This window comes from Tachypleus tridentatus, chromosome 1 (assembly GCF_004210375.1).
Source record: "Tachypleus tridentatus isolate NWPU-2018 chromosome 1, ASM421037v1, whole genome shotgun sequence".
Classification (NCBI taxonomy): domain Eukaryota; kingdom Metazoa; phylum Arthropoda; class Merostomata; order Xiphosura; family Limulidae; genus Tachypleus; species Tachypleus tridentatus.
This window is the reverse complement of record NC_134825.1, coordinates 102,907,051-102,932,561: the sequence shown is the minus strand read 5'-3', so window position 1 is coordinate 102,932,561 and position 25,511 is coordinate 102,907,051. Positions and strand designations below refer to the sequence as shown.

General features: G+C 33.9%; 1 protein-coding gene across 1 annotated transcript in view; it reads right to left on the bottom strand.

The window, feature by feature from the left end:
- The window catches only part of LOC143232790 (kinesin-like protein KIF26B), a 67,781-nt gene that overhangs the window by 16,705 nt on the left and 25,565 nt on the right, over positions 1 to 25,511 (bottom strand). Inside the window, 1 exon segment of the mRNA XM_076468652.1 lies at positions 4,206 to 4,383. Coding sequence (XP_076324767.1) covers positions 4,206 to 4,383 — 178 coding nt within the window.

Below are 25,511 nucleotides of genomic sequence, written 5' to 3'. Positions count from 1 at the left end.
CAGAACCAACTACATTGTAAATAGTCGAAATATGGTAGAGTAATTTTCAATAAACCCTGAAATTGCGCTTTTCGTGGCGTCTTAACTCTTTATAATTAATAAAAATGAACGACTCCATCATTTTTGTTCATAAATGTTTGGGATATAAATTGATCAAAAGATATCTGAGTAATTGATCACAAACCCAAAACTTATGCTTTTTTGATGAGCTATATCCAAAATAGAACAAGTTCTATATTTGAAAACTGTGAGATGGCTGTTCGATAAAAGTTTAAAAAGACTAAAAAAAGGTGAAACGAACTATTTTAAGTTAGATTGTTGAGAGGATAAAAATTTATATTCATACCAATTTGCATCTTGATTGCTGTAAATATGAGCGAATAGGAACCCAAAAACACGAAAAAATGTGTTTGGATGTATTCAGCCAACCCTACAAGTTTGCAATTCAATCCACCAATAAATGAAGAAACGGCAATCGACTGTAAACTTTATGGAAGAATAATAAAAAGAAAAGGTCCAGCATGGCCAGGTGATTAGGGCGTTCGACTTCTAATCTGAGGGTTGCGGGTTCGAATCCCCGTCACACCAAACATGCTTGCTTTATCAGCCGTGGGAGCGTTATAGTGTGACTATCAATCCCACGGTTCGTTGGTAAAAGAGTAGTCCAGGATCTGGTGGTCGGTGGTGATGACTAGCTGCCTTCTTACACTGCTAAATTAAAAAACAAACAGAAAGAAAGAATAGAAAAACAATACGTCTTTCGAAGGAGACATGAAAATTAGATTGAGAAAGATATAAAAGCCAGGATAACAAAAGGATGGAAAAATGGCGTAAGGTACCTGAAGGCAGTTACGACCGAAAAACGCCTAAGAAATTGAAAGAAATGGTTCGTCCAGTCATAATACGTGAGAGTGAATGTTGACCACCGCAAAAAGAAACAAAAAACATGTTACATACAATAGAGATAAAAATGTTGCGGTGTATATGTGGAGTCAGCGGGAAAAAAAATCCATAGAAACCTTTCACACAACATATACATCAGAGGAAGCTTGGGTGTGAGAGTTATAATAGAAAAGATACAAAGAAGCCGCCTCAGATAGTATAGCCACATTACAAGAAGGTCAAAGTAACCTCGTCAGATCAACGGTAATAAAATAATAAAAATGACGACAAAACAATGAGATGGTCTGACAACACTAGAATGATGATTAAACAGTTGGATGGTCTGACAACACTAGAATGATCACCAAACAATGAAATGGTCTGACAACACTACAATGACGACCAAACAATGGGATGGTCTGACAACACTAGAATGATGACTAAACAGGTGGATGGTCTGACAATACTAGAACGACGACCAAACACTGGAATGGCTGACAACACTAAAGTGGACGTGAAAACTTTCGTTGTTGAAGAATAAGTTAGAATGAGGGGTCGGATCAAATGAAAACAGATGACTCATGAAGCAAACCCCACATTCAAATGGGATAAACGTTAGGAAGTTAATGTTTAATATTCCATTTAGTATCGTATTAAACAACTTTAAAAATTATAGTGAATTCTTGATGCATGTTTATCCACTCCGTTACTTTTACTTAACATTATTTTATTATTATTTCTTTGCTCAACTTCAAGGAAAGCGTCGGGTGTTAATCCTACGGAATGCTAATATTATAGAGATAGTTTTAACACGTTCAAAATATAATGTAATTTACATTAATGTTAAAACTGTAATATACAAAAAATATGCATTGTTTGAATTTGACACTTTTGACAGTAGGGCATGTAGGTTTGTTTAATACACGTGATAACAAGTTTTACTTTCATGTTTTATTTTGTACCGTTAAGATACAAGGGGACGAAAGTTTAAATTTTTTCTTCGTTTAATATATTCTGAAAGTAAGATTTTCAGTATTTTTCTTTTGACACTTTTGACATCAGATTTTCCCAGTTGTTTCTTTTATAGTTTTTGTGACAGATTTTACGTCAGTTTTTCACTCGATATGTTTGATGAACGAAAACTTATAATTTCCCTTAGACACTTTTGTTAAGGTTTTACAGTTTCTTGTTTAAAAGCATTATTAATATTACGTTTTATTGTGTTCTGCTTCCTTGATGGTAGCAAAAGTATGTTTTTATATACTCTAGGTCATGTAATTGATAGTTTTTATTCAAAACTATTCGTGTTAGGTTTCTTGTGTTTCTTATCTTTCCAGTCTTCATGGTAAGTTTCACAGTTTTTCATTTAATGTTCTTGATGTAAGTTTTATTTCAGACTCGTTTTTGTTGTTTTTAGTTGTAGATGTTAAAAGGTTTCTTTTTAATCACTTTTGATTACCATATAGTGGTAAGTTTAGTTTTTATTAGTTTGACACTCTTAAAGGTATGTCTTACATTTTTTCGTATGATTCCCTTTATTGTATGTTTTGTAATTTTCATATGACCCATTTGAAAGTGCCTTTTACTCTCTGTTGTTTCATACTTTTTGTGGCAGTTTACAACTTATCCTCTTAGACTCTTAATGGACACGTTCTACAGTTCTTTGATTGGCACTGTTCGTACATTCATTTTATCGAATAACTTTGTTTTTCTGCAAGCCCGGTCTTTCACGATGACTGTGTCGTAGAGTTTCATTACATATGTATCCGACCATAGTTATACAAGTGTAATAGAAATGTTTTAATCGTTTTTCTTTCGTTCCCAGTGGCTTCTGCGGACCTACAACGTTAGAATCCAAGTTTCGATACTCGTGGTTGGTAGAGCACAGATAGTCTACTGTGTAGTTTTGTGCTTAACATCAAACTGTTTTTCCCTCTTTTTACTGCTATACCACCACTGTTTTTGAAGCCAGAACACAAACTAAACAGAGTAGCCTGTCTTACAATATACTACGTGCGACACTCCAGAATACTGAAGTTTCACAAAACTATGTAATAGTAGTAAATTGCAAGAGATATCATATTAACAAGGAAATGTAAAAAAACCTTTTCAGCGAATATCCTTTTCTTTGTTACTTTGTACGGGGAACTCGATGTCTTCATGTCTAACCAAAAATGAGATGTCATTCGCATTTGTGGTTACACAAAATTCTTGTAATTGGCATTTATGAATATACATATCGAAGTTATTATTTGGATAGACAAGAAGACCAACGACGGCTACTTTGTAGATAAACAGAAAAGTGAACGATATCTGCATGTTGACTCTATTAATCACAGATACAATTGAATTTTTGACAAGTTGAACTCCAAAAACATTTGTGTTTTGGATACATTCTATACGTCAACGGTAGCTAAATTATAGCCATAAACATTAAATACTCAAATGTTTTGAGTGGTCATAAACGACAAGAATCATAACGTTTTAAGTAGTCATAAACGTTAAGGAAATTTTGTTTAAAGCATCCAGTAAAACGTTAAAGATAACAACTGTCTGGTTAGTAATAAAGACAGAACCGCGACTACACTTGGTAGTAGCCAAGTGTAGCTGCTTTCCAGAGAACGAACAAAGAAAAGCTCATAACAGTAATCTGACCCTCAAGTTACGTTAACAATAACTTCAGTCATTAAATAGGCTTTTTAAATTACATTTTAAAGTACAAAACGCCATGAAGTTATTGAATAAAATACGAAGTCATTAACATAAATGAGTGATAACACTTTGTTTGTTTGAACATTAACATAGAGCAACACAATGGGCTGTCTGTGCTCTGCCCATTACCAGTATCGAAACCAGGATTCTGGCGTTTTAAGTCCACGGCATACTGCTGTACCACTGGGAGGCAATAATAATAACACATGAACTATTACAGAATCTTCTTGGTATGTTGGAAATGAAAGCTATAGTTGTTTAGAAAAAGTTTTATTCGATTTTTTTATATATGAGCTTTTTTTAGAAGACAGTTAAACCCCAGCACTTATAATTGCCATATTGATATACTCAAGGAAAGGGTTCGATTGGTATAAATCATAACTAAGAAATACAGATGTAATAAACTAGGGAGACTATAGCGTTGATATTAGATGTAGTATTCGCATGTTCCAACATCTTTTATCAATTTTCTTTATAACTACAGAGAGTTGAGTGTTTAGTGCTAGAGTTCTGATAAAAACCAAGGGCTATCATTCCATAATTACATAAGTAGAAATATTAAGCATAATAAAATGTTTCATAGCTAAACCAAGGTAACAGTGTATACTTACCTTGCCAAGACTAATTCCATCCCTCCGACTTGTAGCTCGTAACAGAAGAGGAGGAGCAGGGGGAGGAGACGAACCGATGATTTTGGCGAAATCTGTATGAAACATGGTCGTTTCGAACTGATGACCATTGTAGCATCTCCTTCGTTTCTTAGTTGTTAAATTCAGCTGCTGTGTAGCCCTAGAGAGCATGTAAATTAATTAGAGAAGTATTAATGAGCAGTTCACATTTTCTCTTGTGATAATTCCCGTAACAAAAAAATAATAATTTCTTAGGAATGGAGATATCCAGACTGGATGAGTCTGTCAGTAATATAAGTTATTTTATTTTCGAGTTATTAGTACAGTTTGCTTTGAATTTTGCTTAAAGCTACACGAGGGCTATCTGCGCGAGCCGTTCCTAATTTAGTAGTGAAAGACTAGAGGGAAGGCAGCTGGTGATCACTACCCACCACCAACTCTTGAGCTACTCTTTTATTAACGGATAGCGGGATTGACCGTAACATTATAACGCTTCCTCTGCTGAAAAGCTGAGTCTGTTTGGTGAGACGGTGATTCGAACCCGCGACCCTCGGATTACTAGTCGAGTGCCTTAACCACTTGGCCGTGCTAGGCCTTACATTGCCAAAAGTAAAGTGAGCTATCTGACATCTCGTGCAAATACTGAACATTGGACAGCTTTGTTTAGCTGTCTATCACGTTATTCAAAGGATGCAAGCCATTATTGACATGAATAGTAGCCACGTTGAGCAGAAAGAGAACTGGTCAAGAGTTTTGGTGGCCACTGATTCGTGTCTCCTATGTACTCATTGTTATTTCTACCACGAATCATTGATCTTTGACGAATATTATTCACTTTATTGTTGTTCAAACACGTCAAGAAACATCGTAAAAATCACTGTATATAGAGAAGTAGCATGTCGGGAATACATATACATCATTAATCATATCCGGCGTTCTAAAACGGTTCACTCTTGAAAATATCGTCGTTGTATGTACTTAACTTTTGGAGTTTTATTCATGCTTGTTTCACATTAAAATTCCATATAAATCTATATAACTTTAACTTATACATACTGAATGGGATTGTGGTTAACACTTAGAGTGAATAAAAACATATGTACTCTGTCATACAGAGAATGTGTCAGTAGAAAATTTTTAATATACTTAGCAACTTGATACGTATTAAAATCAGAGAAAATGTTTCTTTACTTTTGACTACAGCACACATTCACGTGCATTCAATAACATATTAGAAATCTCTTTGGTACATGAGATTCGATATACTCAGACAGTTTATGTAAAGTCTGCATTCAAGTTAAGTGACTTTACAGATTTGACATATGTACAGTCGTTGTGAGCCTGAATACCATGGTACCATGCAGTTTCACCTTAAACTGAAATTTATTCAAGTAGTGTCTGTAAATACACTTACACCTACGAGAACTTTTACACGTATCTTCCTCCATTTACAATTAAATTCCTTTGAGTTTCATTTCTCACGTTTTATAAATACTTATCTACATAAAACACTATTCGTCAGTCTCAGATGCGTTGTTCATTATGCATGTTTCTGGCGTTTGACTAAAACTAAGTGGGAGTGAATATTTACTGAAAGTTTCTACAAAATCTAATTGCAACGTAAAGCGATCGAACAGCAACCAGCCTACCAATTAGTTAACTCTTTCATTTTAGTCACATACATTGAAGTGGTATTATAGTGCCAAAGCTCCTTAGAAAGGTCCTTCCCCCACTGGTTCAGCAGAAAGTTTGCAAGTTTACGATGCTAAACTTCGGGAATGTAGGTGGAATGGAATAGATAGCCCTTTGTTTAGCTTTGTCACCCTCCTACTTTCAGAAAGAAAGAGAAGAAATACCATATACATTGGTAGGGGCTACAGTTGACATAAAATATATACGATGCCAAGAGAGTCTCGTTAACTTACAATTTTTATTGACTGGGGAGAATTAATATCCTTGGGTTGAATGTAAACGTCAGTTACTTTATTTCAAATCTTGGCAACAACCCTAATGATTTTATCATTTTTTTTCTTACGTATAAATACACTAGATTCTCTTTAATTTTGAGTATGAATCATACATGTTTATAAGTGAATACATTTTAATAACGTAATGATTGCACATGCACAGAAAAAGTGCCTATAAATGGATTGCGCACTTTAAAACACCTTGTAAACGGATGAAGATGAGTACATGCAGTAAAGCATCTGTTAATCGATCATTCTTGAAATTTTATCCTTCCTCCTCAGTTTTGGCCTAAATTAAGATTCAAGATTTTATAAATAGATAACGTCAAAACTTACAGATGATTCTGTTGTTAGTGTAACTGAAGATTTTGAAGTTATTCTATCACGCACTTACTACATCGAAAAATCAAATTAAACAATACAAAAACAAGAGATCTATGTTTTATATCAGAAGTGCTGGATGCAACATAAGTAACAGACGCTATTGCAACAGCGAATGAGGCCTTTTAACGCAGTTTTGCGAAACCTATGTGGAGTTTTCCTATTGAAATTGATACAATAAAGATCACAGCATTGGAGATTTTTAAAACACGCCAGAAACTTTCGTGTGTAGAAAATTCGGACAGTGTAAAGGTTATTAGAAAAAACTATTACCATCTTAGACTCATGATGACTGTCTCAACTTGATGAACCATAAAAATGTTTTCCACTTTCAACATCATGTACAAGTTGATAAGATTCCATCTCTTGGAAAAGTCAATAGGTGTAACTTCGGGAATTATAAAGATGTAAATCAACACATCATTGAAAAATAAGTGCCAGACTGCCCTAAAAACAATTTAGCAACTTATGTCTTAGATACAAATCAACGCCCCCTTCAATTTCAATAAAAATACTCACATACCTTGATGTAGTGTAGATCTTTTCTTTTTGCATTTCGAAGATAATGGTGTCATTAAAATGTTTTTCTCTTCTTCAGCAAGATACAACATCAACTTATGTTATTCTGTACTGACAAAAACGACTCCTTACACCCGGAGGATCTATCACAAAATTACTCCTGCTTTCTTCTAACTATATCTCGGAGAGCAATTTAATGTACTCCGACATATCAGGTTTCTTCCTGTCTTCTTCTCACTAAATATTACTTTATAACTTGGTGAGGAAACTTTTTTTTTCTGTCTGTAACTTGCATTCAGACGTTTCGTTTAGACTTTATTTGCGATAAGTCACTTTTCCATTGGCAGTTTTTTGGTATCGTAATCTTTGATGTTTTTCATCACTTTATACTCATACTGAAGTAAAAACAATATTTGTGTAACTTACGAAGATCAAAATACCATAAACTTTCTGCAAACTTGCATGCAACAAACTCTATACGAAAGACTTGTTATTCCTTCAGTCACAGAACAATTTATTTCATAACGAATCCTTGAATTCTCCAGCAGAAGAGGTCACTTTACTTCTGATATTTCACAATAATTCTTCACTAGAAGGACTCACTTTGAGCATCTGCATTAACATCACTTTACCACAGCTTTAGAAGCTTTTATTAAAAAATAATTTTGTTGATGATAATAAATGTACAAAATTAATGTAAATTATTAAAAGGGAAGAAGTGTAATTTTTCCCTTAAGGAAGTGATTTCGGAAAACAAAATAGATTAAATAGAGTCTTACTGCTTTTTTTAAATTTCTAATAAATAGGATCTATTTGAAAAACCATGCGAAGTTTTATCCAAATCGAACTAAAAATGTGGGAGGTGTTTTGATGACAAATGGACATCAGCCATTTACATATATATATACATATAAAAATGTTTGTTTCGCACTAATTAGTATCATACCAAAGTGATGGGTTCACCATGCAAGATCACGACCCTAAACCTCAAGCTCTCTCTCCAGACCTAATTTTACAGGACTTTTAGTTGTAAGGTCATGTAGCATTTACACATTACATCCATTCTGAGCGACACTGGCCGATCTCAAAAATCGCATCAGGGAAATATATGTTGATAAGTTCAGATCATTGCTTCTGAATGAATTTGATAAATGATAATGACAGCTCTAGAAGTTCGTCGAGAGCAACGGAAGATAAATGAAGATGGTATAAAATAGCTGTGTTTATCACATATCCTTATGTTTCGTAAGTCAGCTATTTTATTTTGGTTTTAATCAGAAACCATGATAACATATGTTTGTCATTGGATGAAGATAATTTCTCTATCATGTAGAAGATTCAAAGAGGTCTGTTAACCCTTTGTCAAAGGAAGCTTGTAATTATTTCGTAGCGTTCCATAATCGCTATGTTTCTTTTTATTTTTGTTTGGAGAAGAAATTCTAACTGATAATGTCTTCGATCAGATGAAAAGTTAATTACAAAATTCCTTTACAAGGAACATGTGATACATAACCTCATTAGCATTCAATAACCAAACAAGAATGTTTTATGGAAATTGAACAGTCTGTCATTCATTGAAGAAAAGTGAAAATATAGTATCCTTAGTGTTACATGTATATGTACACAGCATATCCAAACATTAAATGACGTATAATTAAATGTAAATTTATGAAAAAAAAAAGAAAAAAATTGAAACTACAATAAAAACATCCAACACTGGGGCAAATATCTTATGGTAGATCATTATATAATGTACTCTGGTTTCTGAGATGCTGGAGGATGTATTGTGTTGAGGTTTTCCGTATATCCAGTTTTAACTCAACTTCTTCGGCTTCACACGCTTAAGAAGAAAAATAAACAATGGAGTAGATGTTGGCGATCTAACCCACAACATCTCATAGCTTTCAGAACTTTCGCTGTCTAAAGCTGCATTTCGGAAAATGGTTGTTCACACAAAATAAAATAAAATAACAATAATAATCAGTAAAGAAACAATAGAATACAATATATCGATGGAGGAAACATAAAACCTTTAATGAGAGGAATTACCTTTACCTCAAATGATAAACCAAATTAATTTAAATTCATTGAAGATATACATGAACGTATTAGAAAATTAAGATTAACAGAATTTTTAAAAGAATAATGTTGATGAGAATTAGCCCTTGAAACAAATAGAAGGTAATTTTGTATCTATAAAAAGTAGAAATATAAAACTAGATTTAACTTATAGTTGTATAGAAAATAAGTGTTATAAAATCCTTCCAATTAAAGACATTTAAATACAAGAAAAAACTTTAAAATGTGGAACTTTCATTCAAAAAGTGATAAGACTGTTGTTATCATAAATTAAAAGTACTGTGATACGCTTTGAGAATATTCAAATGATAAAGAAACTTATAAAAATATTTCGCTATATATGTTCTAAATTTTATAAATAAAGTGAAAGAAGAAATTACATAATATATAGAATAACTTATAAATGTACAAACTAAGAAATAAGACGATCATTTGTTGAGTAATTATACACTGGGAATATTTTATGTATTTCTTAGAATTTATAAAAGTAAAGAAATTAAAGAAATTTTAGACAAAAATAAGGTGGGATAGCTGTGGATAAAGATACTCTTAAAAATTTCAGAAAGACCAATTTAGTTAGAGAAAGAGAAGGCGTTTGAGCCAGTGAGCTCTATTTTGGCCATAATATTAAATCTATTTACATCTAAAGTACAAATTTATATAAAATATGATGGTGATTTTCACAATCGATCACCAGAGATAATTGAAAGAAATATAATTTTAATATCATTAGATGTTGTTTTTTTCATCTAAATATCAAATATGAATTTGTATACATAAGAAAGAGGCTGATGTTTATCTGTCAGCAAAACTCCCACAATTTGAGTACGATCTGGATGAAATTTTACACAATTTTTCGACATCATAAGAGAAAGTTTCTGACAAAGTTTCATCAAAGTTTGGTCTCTCACAGAAAAAAATTGTACATTTGTTCAATTTTTTTACAAATAAGTTAATAGATTAGTACGAAGTTTGTTGCTTACAAATTTGCAGGAATTTTGTAGCAACTCGATATCTTTAAGTTACACAAGTATTTCTTTACTTCAATATGAGTATAAAGTGATAAAAAGAACATCGCAAATCACAATGCCTAAAATATGCAAACGTGAAAGTGACTTATCACGGATAAAGTCTGGAACTTTAAGGAAGGATGCAAGTTACAGATATAAAGATATAGGCTTGTTTACAAAGTTATAAGGCAATATCTAGTTAGAAGTAGCCAGGATAATTTCGTGACATAGAAAGAGGCACACTGTTGAGCTCACCAAGGTCTTGCAAAACAGCCGCCCTCAAGGCGACGTTTCTGCCAGTGTGGTATATAAACTATTGGGTATTATTTATATAGATACCCTGAATTATTACATTCACGTTTTAAAGGTAAGTGTAAATAATGATGATTAAAACTTGTTTTAAGTAACTGCTATTTTGTTTACAGGAACAATATACATTAACAAATCTCTGAAACGTCAATGGGAATGAAAGTTGCACCAACTTATGCCACTTTAGTGATGTGATATTTTGATAATGAGGTGTTCAATAGTTTATTAAATTATTTTGAAGATATGTATATTTATTATTTGAAGAAAAATTGGAAAATATTTATAGATTAATGTTTTATATTATGAAACTGAGCCTTTTATTTTAAAATTGTGTTTAATATTTTAATTTATGCACATCAGTATTTATATTTTATATTAATCATCCTATACATACAAACTTAAATATTTCACTTTGCTTAAATCAAAGATTTTATCTATTGTTTCTAACCTGGGAGTTCAACAACACAGACTTATAGAATTATAATCTTACCTTATGAAGTTTTATTCTCCTAGCACGTGTAAAAAAGGTTTAAAATTAGCTAATATTAAAAAGTAAACTAAGAATAACATATTACGCTGAAGTTAATTTGAATATTAATGTTTATTTTGAATTTCTAGGTAAGGCAAACAATCATCATTCCTCATGGCCAACTCTTGCACTACTATTTTATAACGAATACTGGGATTGACCGAAACATCATAACACTCTCACGGCTGAACGGGCAAGCATGTTTGTATGGCGGGGATTCAAATTTGCAACACTCAGATTAAGAGTTGAGCGCCCCTAACCACTTGGCCATGCCAGGCCTCATTGTAATGATATCTAAAGAGATGAAACTCTAAAAGCTAAATTTGAAAATACAGAACTAATAATATCACCTGAAGACGAAAGGCGAAAGACTTTCGAAACGCCGTCCTCTACACTTGTGTCTCCACAACAGGCAGTTGCCATCCATTCTAAAAGTTTCATCATATATAATGCTCTAAGGTTAAAAACGTGGTAAGTGTTACATTGTTTAGTAGGTTTTGTTTGATAAAGCTTTATTGTAGAATCTGAAGAGTATTCTGGACGATACGAAACCAGTATTTTATGCTTTTGTGTATCTGCAGTTCTATTTATTTCTTTTAGACTAACAGCAATAAATAAATATTTTAAAGTAATTTTCATGTTCTTTAGTTTTATTAACCAGTTGCTTCATCAAATTATATTTGTTTTCTTGTATGTTTATGTAGGTGTGTGTGTGTAGAAAAAAATATTTATTTTACAAAGTAAAAAATTAAGTTGCTAAATCTGACGTTCATATTTTATGATTCTTTAGAATGTATAAAATCTAACATTTATTGTAACTAGACTACTTTGAAGTACACGGGACTTAATGTGAACATTTTTCATTCTTAATTTAAAATATCAGTCAGAAGCCTGGAATCAAAATGTTTGGAAATCAAAAGAGATCATAAAACAAAGGCATTGCTTTGGTTTACACTTTCTGTTCATACAAAGCACTGCGATATGATACGTAAGATATTCATTTCGAAACATAATAAACTGAATAATCGATATTTAGTAGGTTCTCCTCTGGCCTTAAGTACAAGACGAATCAAGCAAGCATGGATGCTGCAAGATTTTTTGAGGGCTACCAATCAATATTTTTTTCCAGTTTTGCTGTATTAGTTTCACATATAAGTTGGCTTACCTTTCAAAATATTTCTTTACTAACTGGTACCAAAATTTTTCAACTGGAAACATTGGTTTGTTTCTTTCGTGGCTTTTATTTCACTATCATTCTTCATCCCCATCAAACACCCTTTAAACAACAGGACAATGTGTCTTGGATCATTATACTACCGAAATTCAAAACCAGGACCAATTAAATGTCCTGTAACAGGAACTACGTGATGAACAAGGATAACGTGCTTCTTTGTTATGTCATCAAGTATCCCTCACTTCTGTAGCATGTGCACACTCTTATAGACATCATGTTTCAACGTCTTTACTCGCATACTATTGTCTAAACGTCTCTACATAAAACTAAATGATTGTTTCGTAAATCCATATTATATCGTTCCACTTTTTTTCTCCCGTTTTTAAGATCTTTTGCAAAATATAAGCGATCGACCACGTTCGTATATCAAAATGTTTATTTTTCAGGGTGTTTTAAAAGATGTTGAGTTTTAAATGTTTTGAATGACATTTTCTTCCCTTCTACATCCTCCCTCCAGGCTTACAACGTTAAAATCCAGCTTTTGATACCAGTGATATACAAATCACAGATAATCCAGTGACTTAGGGCTTACCAACAACCGGACCTACATTATGGATGTTTCTTAAATTCTTTACTTTTCACCAGCACTCTTCAAAAACAATATACTGTAGAATTTTCCTTTCGTTACGTAATTCTTGATTACTGTCCACTAGTTAGTTTCATTTTCCTTTTTGGCCAGGTGGGTTAAGGTGTTCGACTCGTAATCTGAGGGTCGCGGGTTCGAATCCCCGTCGCACCAAACATGCTCGCCCTTTCAGCAGTGGGGACTTTATAATGTGACGGTCATTCCTAGTATTCGTTGGTAAAAGAGTAACCCAAGAGTTAGCGGTAGGTGTTGAAGACTGTCTATCTTCCCTCTAGTCTTACACTGCTAAATTAGGGACGGCTAGCGCAGATAACCCCCGTGTAGCTTTGCGCGAAATTCAAAAACAAACAATTTTATTTCTTTTTTGTATACTTTATTCAACTCGAAACTTACAGAGATCTTGGATGGTATTGACACTTTACTGACATTCACGGTAACTATTTCAACTGAAACAAGAACATTGTTAATTTAAAACATATGTATCAATGGATCAAGAATATTCAGGCTAGGCCTAACAGAGATAATGTTTATAAAGTGAAGAGTTGTTTTATTATAATCACAAAGGATTCTAAGCAATTCACTTACAGCAAGACATAACGAGTAAAAGACTAATGTTACAAACACATGTCAACGTTTATGACATTTGTATATAACAGAGAGAACCATGACAAATGTTCTGCCAGCAATGGTTCTTATTCACGTTGATTTTAATTGTATTGTTTGTTTTGAATCTCGCGCAAAGCTTCTCGAGGGCTATCTGCGCTACACAGATTCTCCTCGCTACACTCGGACTTATGATTTTTATTGCGACACGGAAATCATGTTAAATAAATCAGTATAATCTGTATTACTATGATTTATGTCAAACATTCATTCTACAGAAAGTATATATTAAACATATTTCAATAAGATGGAAGACTCCTTTCTGACACATGACAATTGTTGTTGTTTTTTGTAAAAAGAAAAACGTGCTTTTATGTTGAGACTCAAGACTTAGTGTTACAATCCTGTCTCCTTCTATGCGTCTTAATCGTGACACATCTGTCACTGTGACAACGTTCTTGGATTCACTTCCATGACCATACTGGAACTGTGTATTTATTGATTCCGTTCCACACAGAGTAAGAAGACCTGCAGAAGACTAGCACCAGCGTGCCATGTTCATAGCACGTTTTGTAACTTTAAAACGAAGAGTATATTTCCTTATACCAAATTCTGTGATTTCACGTTATAGAATGATACAGAGCCACAAGTAAACAGCAAAAAGCAAACTTATGGACAGTGCAGTGGGTTCCTCCCTATGAAATATCTTGTTTTGTTTTCACTGATTATGTTTATTCGTGTATATGAAAGCTATTTTAATGGATAAATAAATCATTTTTATTATCCAATTTGATAGCGATTGTTCATCATATATTCTTAAGAAACAATAAGTTGAACGCCGTGGGTAATGTTTCTTCTTTTAATGTAATTTTCAAAACAGTGAAGGAATATGATTGAGAAAAACCCTGAAGAAAAAAGGTTTAGATGTTGAATGGCAAAACAATCGATTATATGTACTCTTTCCAAGTCAAATGATTATAGAGTATTATATATATATGTTTCTTTTTCTTTCTTACGTAGTGCCAAAAACATTCTTAAGAATGGACTTACAAGTCATATAAATCTTAGTAACTAACAAATGATATTATTTAAGTACAATCCATAATTTCAAGTAACTTCCAGTACACAATAATAAGAAATGTCACCTTACAGTAGTAGTGCACATTGGAAGGACTTGTATATTTTGGCAATAAAGTTGAAGGGAAAAAAAACGACCAATAGTCTCCAGATAATAAAAGAAAACACTCTGTTTCATCATACGCTCAGCCCTTGCGGCTTCACCAGTGCTAGTATTATTATCTGGAGGGTATATTGTAGTTGTTTTCTTCCTTCGCTTTGCTGCCGAAATGTCTAAATTTCTCCACTACGTATTACAAGTCCTGAAAAAACAACAAAATGTTTTCATCTGTCAACTAAATGTATTAGAGTGTCACAGCAACAATTTTTATCACTTAATAGACAGTCTCTGACTGTAAACATTTTCAATTTAATTTTAGGAAATAAGAAGTCAAAACCAACGAACAGCTGAGAAAATAAAGATCTTATAAATTAAACTAATAAAATACAAAATTAAAACCCTGTTAATGTTTCCTTGAAATTAAATTCATTCAGAAATTGATAATCAATCAATACGTTTGTTTTAGTAGAAAGCTGCATAATACGCGGAAACTATTCAAAGGCTATCTGAGTTTAATCGCTCTTGTTGTGAGGTAATAGACTAGAAGGAAGCTAGTCAACACTATCCACTGTGAGGGCCCGGCATGGCCAGGTTGTTAAAGCGCTCGGCTCGTAATCTGAGGGTAGAGGGTTCGAATCCCCGTCACACCAAACATGCTCACCCTTTCAGCAGTGGGGTCATTCCCACTATTAGTTGGTAAAAGAGTAGCCCAAAAGTTGGCTATGGGTGGTGATGTCTAGATGCCATCCCTCTAGTCTTATACTGCTAAATTAGAGACGGCTAGTGCAGATAGCCCTCGTGTAGCTTTGCATGAAATTAAAAAACAAACAAACAAATAAACAGCGACAAAAATATGCAGACAAATATGAGTTATGAAGAAATTACTTGAGAAGTTATGAAAATTTAAACATGAATTAGTTGATTTACTTCTACAGATGATTAAACAGCAAGTAAAAGAGAGAGGAAATTAATTAACAATGTGAGAATAAAATATTCTGACCAGAAATTTAAATAATTGGCCAAGCAGCGTAATAATGAGATTACATGATAAAGAATCTCACAAATAAACTGATAAAAACAACTAGTTGGAACGTTTTACTTCTTACTATATTGGTTTTAGTCTAGTTTCCTCCTTAGTTTCCAAAGAAAAGAAAAAGTATTCTAAATGTAAATCTCTTTGCTAGGTAACTGTTTCTTTAAGTCACGTGTGAAGTACAGCCGAAAAAAAGTCTCAGTGAAAAGGCACTTACAACAATTACATTAGTTGGCATTACTTACGTTGTATGATGGTGTCAAAACTAATCGATTTGGGAAGATCATGTAACAATCAGTCTTTTCCAATACAAAATATTTCGAAAACTTGTATCTCTTTACGTTTAATGCTATTAGAAACAACGGAATGTGTATATATAAACATGCATACTATGCTAGGGCACGAGGACCATTTAAAAAGTTTTGTTTGTTTCGAATTTCGCTCAAAGCTACATGAGAGACATATGCGCTAACCGTCCCTAATTAAGCAATAAAAAATTAAAAGGGAAGCGGCTAGTTATCACCACCCACGGCCAACTCTTGGGCTACTCTTTTACCAATGAATAGTGGGATTGGCAATAAGTTTATAACGCTCCCCCTTCTGATAGGGCGAGAATGTTTGGTGAGACGGGTATTCAAACACGTGACCCTTAGACTGCGAGTCAGGTGTCTTAACCATTTAGAAAGAAACCTGCAAACAAGTCATACAAAGTGCGTCGTTTTGCAACAGACGCAAATAAACGGACACAAAGGTTAATGACAAAATCCGTTCACGTGCCCCAGACAAGATCTCCAAGTGGCAAAACGTCACAACCTTGATGTACACAAATTCTCTCTATGGTTTATTGTCGCTTACCTTAGGTAGCTGGAGAATGACACGGATAATCATGATATTTCATACGAACACATTACAGTCAAGTCGCCAGACGAAGCGCCAAGGGACTTATGTACAGTCGTACTGTTGAAACGAGCACTGGGAAATGCTAATGCCGTACACCAGATTAGTTATGGAAACCTTGCAAGGAGTAGTGGTGTAATTTAGTAATGACAGCAAATAGTGTGGTTTAGAAATAGCAGCCTTAAGAAGGAAACTTTGCAATAAAAATTATGCTGTATGTCTATTGTCAAGTTGTATAGTTGTGAGGTGGACTAGAACTCAACGTGGACCACAGCGAAGGTCTGTCTTTAATTTACTCATTCCGAGGTTATATCTCTTGAAACGGAAGTTGGGAGTAAAGTATAGTTTTAAGTCTTTTTTAGTTTTTTTATGGTTAAGGAAATATGAAAGCGTTTAAATGAATTAAAGAACAGTTATGTATATTCTTACTTCATTCAAAAGTGGATTTTATTATGTTTATTTTAGCAATTCACTTACACCTATTACGTGCACCGCGTGATTTTCTTTCTTGAAACGACCAAACCTAATAATGTGATTAGCGCTACTGACAATGCGATGTTTTCGGTTTATTCACCCGTATGTTTTTTTTTCCTTACAGCAGCTAAAAGAAACAAATAATAGATGTTAGAAATTCCAAAGAAATCTCATTTTCCGATTAGCTACAAGACGTACTCTTTATCAGTCTGTTACGATCATAGAATGATAGAGCTGCAGGTTTAGAACGTCAGAAGTCTTAATAAGGATTACGTGGAAGGTCTAATAAAGTCAATGTAGCAACTGAAACCTAGAATATGAAATACTTTAAAGATAAAACCTGAGCAAGTGAGCTAATATTGTTGTTTTTTCAGCCCAGGTATATCAGAAAATCTAAAAAATTCAACAGCACCCTGGCAGTTTCAATGGACAAATAAAGAAAAACATTGAATTTTCGAAGATATGAAAGCTTTCTCTTTCCTCGTTTTCTTGAGAGCTTTGTCTCTTTCTTCGACAGAAATACTTTCTGCTCATAGCTTGATAAAAGTATAGGTGTCTGGCTAGCGGCAAACAGAGCGTACAGCTATAAGATTAAATACATATGACAAGCTTAAAAGTCCATTTCAATAACAAAATGGTTTTGCCGTAGAAAATATTAGATCTTAGTTATACCCCAAAGCGACTTTTATAGAACAAAATAATATGTGTTATCATACCGGTAAAAGATAAAATTCAAGGAAAACGTAGCAACACTAAATATTTTAACAACAGTTATGTTGTTTAAACGAATGAAGTATTGCAATAAACGATATTATTTCGGCATCGCTAATCAAAATCATTTCCATGTTCACCGAAAGTGTCTTTATTTATTTATATTTAAAGTTACTCTTGTTTAATATAATTCAACATAACATTAATCTTCCTTATACAAAGAATATGATTTTACAATTGGAAAGCTCCAAATAATTATTGTTAACTTGTGCATATGTAAAAACTTAACGTTTGTTATTTTTATAATTATATATATTTTTCTAAATTGGTTACATACTGATTTATTTACTGGTTTGATTTGATTTGTTTGTTTTAGAGCACTGTTGCACAGTAGGCTATCTTCGCTCTGCCTAGAGCAGTAAATCGAACCCTATATTTTATCGTTGTAATTCCGTAATTTTACCGCTGCCTTTAAAAAAAACAACACTTTTCAACACATTTATCGTGACTGAAATGTTTTAAATAGTTTAAGTAAAAGGTTTATCAGAAACCATGAAACCTATAACCACATATGTTAATTTTCTAGCTGTTTCAGAAGTAGGTTTCACAGATACCTTTTTATACATTTATTTATCCTTATTAATTTTGTACTTAATAAATAAGTTTTCCACTTGGTCTTTTGATATAAAAGTAAAAGCTTAAAATAAACTAATTGCCACAGACAGCAAAAAAAATAAATAAATAAGAGTTCCATATGATTTAGCAGGGAATATACAGTCATGGTGGCTTTGTCACTTTAATATCACATGATATATACCCCTTCATCCATCAGTCAAAGTCACAGACATAGAGAGGATAAATAAAGCAAGTGTAAAGAGAAAAAAACACTTTTCTTCACAAAGACCACAAGATCTGGTATCGGTTTATTCAAATAATGACACTGAACAGAAAGCAAACTGCTGCCAACTTACCTATGGTTTCTCTATGACTCATCAATGGTTTTAAAGAACCAACTTTAAAACCACGTGATTTAACACAAGTAATTAAGCAGTGCTCAAGTTCGTCATCATAAAAACTTTACATTTCTACTTAAAGCATTTGGAAATGTGATATACAAGGAATGGGTTCGCTGACATAATCCGCTTTATCGTTGCTTAATCCTGGGTTCTTTTGGGTTTAATCCCATTCTCTTGTCAGCTCTTTCAATTCAGAGCACAATTTGCTAACTACCTGAGGGCCATTCCGACTAGAATGTTAAGCTTGTTAGTCTTAACTAGATTATCTATTGCGACTGGAAGGAAGAGTCTTTCATCTGTATTCTCAACGAGAGAGTCAAGAGACAATGGAAATACGACCTTCTAAATAACTAGTGCCTGTGAAACTCGTTCTCCCGAAATAATCGGAACCATTATTAGATTTCCAGTGAGCAATGGAAAAGCTTGTGTAAAGCTTGGGTTTGATTACTGCTTCAATGAGAATGCAGATTCCCGTTCGCTGGTTGGATATAATCGTGAACTCTAAGCTTATCAAAATTATCTTAACTCTAGCATCGCAAAGCATATAAACGCCACCAATAAATTCTGGTTATTTCCATAGTCTCCATATAAAAGAAAAGAAACAGTCTCTCCAGAAAGAATTTGATACTTTTAGAGTTAAGTATCGCCCGATAGTTAGCTTGCCGGACTGTGGATCTGCATTCCCTCGTCCGCGTTCCGTTACAGTGAAAAGAAATTGTCCTCAACAGTTTGGAGCGTTATAAGGCTGAAAGTCAAACTACACTATTCGGCCAGACGTAAGTAGCCCAAAAGTATGCGGTAGGTTCTACCTTCCGCCTAGTCTATCAGTTAAAAATAACCGACGACTTTATTCAGGCAATCTTTAGAAACAAAATACGTTTAATGCTTATGAAACAAATATCTATTTCTCTACTTTGTTATAAAGTCGATTATTCTGTGAGCAGCTCTGATGTGGAAACATTTTTGCTAGAAATATATTAGAATACAACCACATCGGTCAGAAGTTACTGGGTCAGAAGTTGAGCCACCATAAGTTCATTTGATTTGTACTACTAATACTATCATCTGAAAGAAGGAAAAAAATTTACGATTTGATTTTGATTCAAAGAAACAAAATTTGGAATGGATAAAAAATGTGAGTATTTAGATCAAGATACCCAATGTAATACATCTAAATAACTTTAAAATTAAGGTTCTTACTTGAATGCGAAATTAAAATGTTTCGAACATCAGGTATCCAGAGGATACGTCACTTCCTTATTAAATATACATGTCTTCTCTCCTCTTGACAGATATACACGTAGATGTGATTGAGGAGATCGGTCTGCACTCTAAAGAGTAATTACCTAACCTTTCAGATAAAGAATGTTAGATCCATAAATCATTTTGGCAGAGCAGGTGATGAATCGATATTAACATTGCGTGGCTTGTGGAACAGTTACATCTAACTACGTATGGAATAACAATTCGTATTGATATGTATATGCATTATGATATATGCCACTCTCCATCTATATACCTACCTAATTATACATATATTTATTTAACGATCTCTTTTGCAGTCTGTTTGTCTCTCTGTATATCTACCTACATATCTAATGACCTACTTAACTAGCTACTTAGACTTTTTTATAGGAGAGTTGGATTATTCTGGTACGTGATACTTTTGCCAAACTGGCTGAAATCCTGCACCTGAGTCGAAGAGTGAGGGAGAAACTTTCATGCTCATTATGTAATAAATGTTGATATAGTTCTATTCTTTCTGAAGTAATTCTTAGGACGACTTAAATTACGACCGAAATAACATCGTATCCTTAGAACTGTGAAACTTTCCCCAATCATTATTACTACACGACAACCCTCGAATGACAAATGATGTTAATAAATGTAGTTAGTTTCTTACATGAGTAAATAATTTGTACTTTCTATGAGAATAATAGCCCTTCTATAACCGCTCGAGAGTAGTATTCTATTTGTACATAAATACATAAGTAAAAGGAAGATATTGCTGGAAGCCCATTATAAAGGGCACGTTATCGATGTATTTAGCACTTGGTTCACGTGCTAGGTTCCCATGTGACTCTCAGCTTTAACCGTAAATCATTTCAAGCGCGTTTTCTGCAACAACGTTGTGATTAAAACTTCAAGAATTATTCCTTCGATGAAATATAACTTGTCTGTAACGTAAAAAGAGATGCTGTTTGTCCAAAGCTAATTCAGTTTGTGAAACTACCAACTAACCATTGATATGATCAATTAGAACACTCGTTATACGTTATACTGTATTTCCAGTTTCTAAAACCTATTCAGTATTTCATTAATACATTTCTGGTTAATTATCTCTGGTAACTTACTAGCAACAATTAATCTATTTTAATTAATGTAATAAGAAACATAAAACGCCTCAGATGTTTATGACCACTGATATTCTATTATAGTGGCGACTGGAAGTAAATTGATATATAGAGTTGTATTTCCTCTTTTTACTGGAGTCAACCCATACGATAGTTGTACTAAATCAACATTTCGATATTAAAATGTGAAGCCACATAAATTATAACTGGTGTCTCTAATTACACATTTCAAATATATTTAAGGAGTAATATTGATATTTACAATATCATCTGGAATTTGAAGACAATATATGTATTCACTATGTACGTTAGAGGTATCTTCCCACTCTATCATCCATCTTTGGAAACATTATATATTACATAGAACCAATAAACCAGTGTAGTAGAGTGCAATCTAATAAACATTGCTAAATTTATGAATTTTACAGAACAATCCAACCAGTGCGGAGATGTTTAGATATAGTTAAAGACAAAACAAAACAATCGAACCAATATGGAGAAGTTAAGACTTTTACAGAACAATCCAAAATACATTGGGAAGTTTCTGTATTTTATATGATAATCCAAGCAGTGTAGAGTAGTTCAATATTCTATAAATCAATCCAACCAATATGGGGAAATTTATTATCATTGACAACAACCAATGTGAAAAAAAGTTTAATTTTCTACAAAACAATCCAACAAACACTAGAAATTTTGAATATTCTATAAAATGATCCAGCCAACGTGAAAAATTTAAGTATTCTACAGAACAATTCAATTAACATTGAAAAACTTTGAATTCTCTACGGAGCAATCCAACCAACTTTGAGAAATTTTTGCATTTTATAGAACAAACCAACGTGTTGTGTAGTCCATGTATTTCACAGTACAATTCTACAGAATAATTTAATAAACGTTAGTAAGATTAGTAATTTGTAAAACAATCCATTTAGAAAGGGGATATTTTAATCACATAACAAATGATTATCTTAAATGCTTAGTATTTATAGTCTGATTCTTGAAATATGTTGAACAACTTAGGCACGTAATAGTATAGATATCTATTTTTTAACGCTCACACTAGCTGAGCGTTAACATATCTCAAGTAACCAAATTTTTACATGTTTCAGGACTGAACCGTCTAACCTTTTACTTAAATACACTATATAATTTGAGCCAAAGAAAAAATATCCCGCATCGGTTGCCAGGAAGACACTTTTAATTGTTTGTTTTGTTTTTTTGTTGCTGTTTTTTTGCGCAAAACTACACAAAACTAACTGTGTTATATCCACCATGGAGCATAGAATCTCTAATATTAGCTATGCAAGTCGTGTTGTTTGTCTGTTTGAAGTTAAGCACAAAGTTACACAATGGAAAATCTATGCTCTTTCCAACACGGGTATCGAAACCCAACTTAAACCGTTACAGGCCAGCAGACATACCACTGTGCCTCTGGGGTGTTCACGTCTTAATCTTACCGATCTCCCACCGAAGGACTTTTGCTCGTTTCAACTACTTGGATGACCATTACGTTTTGAACTGATGTAGCGATGCGACAGTCTTAAGTTGTATACTCTAAAAGTGACTCGAATAAAAACGTTCAAACGAAGAGAATTTCGAAATACTAGCTTTAAAATTAAGTAAATCATTAGTAGAAATTGAATGTGAAACAAGCATTTTGAACCCATGTATTTGATTCTTTTAAGCATGTGTGCAAAGTTAAGGAAACTCAAAATATCAAGCGATAATTATGTGATCTTTATATCTATTATCCCAAATGTTATCTATAGATAACCCCTAGTGTAACCTGAAAATAGACTTAAATAACAAGATGTAACAAAAGTTTTATTTTTCTTCCCAATTATTTCCCAATTACTTATGCCTAAAGAAAGAGAAAAGACCTATTTTTCTCTTCAAACTTTGCTTTTGTGGCCTGGGTGATGAAATTTTTAAAATTACGCATTTACCAGAAAATTCCAGGTAGATTCAGTACTGAGTAGCTGATAGAGAATTTTCTCGAACCTTTCAAAGTAATATATATACAGGGGCTCACCACTTCAGTTTAGTTCTAGCTGCCTAAGTGAACACAAAGACTTATCTGACTTTATCAGAGATGGCATCAAGAAACTGCCAGAATTCTCCAGACGCATTATGCTATATACACAGCATGCCGAAATATGCCTATCGGGGATCAAGACAAACTCTGGAACGTAATTTTACCTGCGATCACTGTAAAAAAACTCTGAAAGGTAAGACAGACAATTTTGCTTGATTGAAGAGTAAGATTTTATATTATACAAATTTTAGACCTTTTAAAATTTAAATATCTTTTAATTTATTATTTTTTTCAATTTTCAATAGTATAGAAAAAATAACACCTACAAAATATTTTGCATGAACTCTTACACATGAGTTGTGGGTGAAATAAATTTATCCTTCATAATAACAATTTTATTTTGCTCTTTTGCAAGATGATAGAGAGGGAAAAGAGAGCTATGAAGTTTGTTATTCCAAAAATTTGGCGTGAACCCACTGACCGCTCAAGCAAATGCTACTTCTGCATGGTGGACCCTTCCAAACGTTGGGCTGGCAAGAATACATTTGCTATCATGTATCCGGACCTTCCATCATCCATCGCCTCAGTGCCACACTGCCCTGAGCTCCCTGTACCCACTCCGCCAGAGAGAAAGCAGCCATTTTCAGAAGAGAGCAGCAAATCAGAAAAGGAGGTAGACGTTGAAGATGCAGATTACACTTTCAGAGGTGCAGCTGGTGAGAGAAACCCATACTACCCAAACAAGGAGATCTCAATGACTTGATCAGAGATCTTGGTCTAACAAAGTCGAATGCCAAGCTTTTGACATCTAGACTCAAGGAGTGAGATTTGTTAAATGAAAGTCTACAAGTCGCAAGTCAGAGGAAACGTCACCGACATTTTTCAAGCTTCTTCACTCGTCAAGCTGGGCTCTGCTTCTGCCTCAATGTATCCGGTCTGTGTGAGGCAATTGGAAATGTCTGTAACCCGAATGGCACCTCTTCATTGATAGCTCATCCAGAAGCCTCAAAGCTGTGCTGCTTTATAATGGGAATAAGTATCCGTCTCTTCCCCTGGCTTATTCGGTGCACCTCAAAGAGAAATACAACAGTGTAGATACCTTGCTAGAAGCCGTGAAGTATGATGAGTATGGGTGGGAGGTTATTAGAGACTTCAAAATTGTGGCATTCCTGATGGGTCTCCAAAAAGGCTTTACCAAGTTTCTCTATTACCTTTGCCTTTGGGACAGCAGGGACACTGCAGTGCACTACAACAGAAAGCGCTAGCCACAACGAACCGAGTTCTCTGCGGGAAGGCACAATGTCAAGTGTGAGTCACTAGTGTACTTCCAGAAGATGTTCCCACCATTGTGCATAAAATTGGGTCTTATGAAACAATTTATCACAGCTCTTGATAAGTGGTCTGCAGCCTTTAAGTACCTTTGAGACTTCTTCCCTAAGTTGTTTGAGGCAAAGATCGAAGCTGGTATCTTCGTTGGACCACAAATAAAGAAAATCCTGGAGTTCACAGAATTCCCCAAGAAGCTCAGAAGAAAGGAAAAAAGCTTGGGGCAGCTTTGTCGCAGTAGTTCGGGACTTCTTAGGCAATCACAAGGCTGAAAATTATGTGGAACTGGTTGAGACTCTAGTAAAGAACTACGGCAATATGAGCTGCATATTGTCTCTGAAAGTCCATATTCTTCACGCTCATCTTAATAAATTCAAGGAGAACATGAGAACATACTCAGAGGAGCAAGGCGAGCGTTTCCACCAAGATATACTGGACTTTGAACGCCGCTACCAAGGAGCGTATAACGAAAAAATGATGGGAGACTATATTTGGAGACTGATACGTGAAAGTGATTTACATTAAAGTTACAAATCTCAAAAAAACTACTCACTTCTAAACATTTTTGTTTATTTTTGTATAACTTTAGTATAAATACATGTAAATTTTGATTCATATGTCGTTTTATTCAGACCTTATGTAAATGAACATGTGCAAATTTGCCCGTTTTTACATATAAAATAGGTTAGTTTCTAAATTTCATTATCCAGGTCACAAAAGCAAACTTTGAAGGGAATAACGATTATTTTCTGTACTTTTACAACAGGCCCGGCATGGCCAAGCGCGTTAAAGCGTGCGTGCGACTCGTAATCTGAGGGTCGCGGGTTCGCATTCGCGTCGCGCCAAATATGCTCGCCCTCCCAGCCGTGGAGGCGTTATAATGTGACGGTCAATCCCACTATTCATTGGTAAAAGAGTAGCCCAAGAGTTAGCGGTGGGTGGTGATGACTAGTTGCCTTCCTCTAGTCTTACACCACTCAATTAGGGACGGCTAGCACAGATAGCCCTCGAGTAGTTTTTATGCGAAATTCCAAAAAAAACAAAC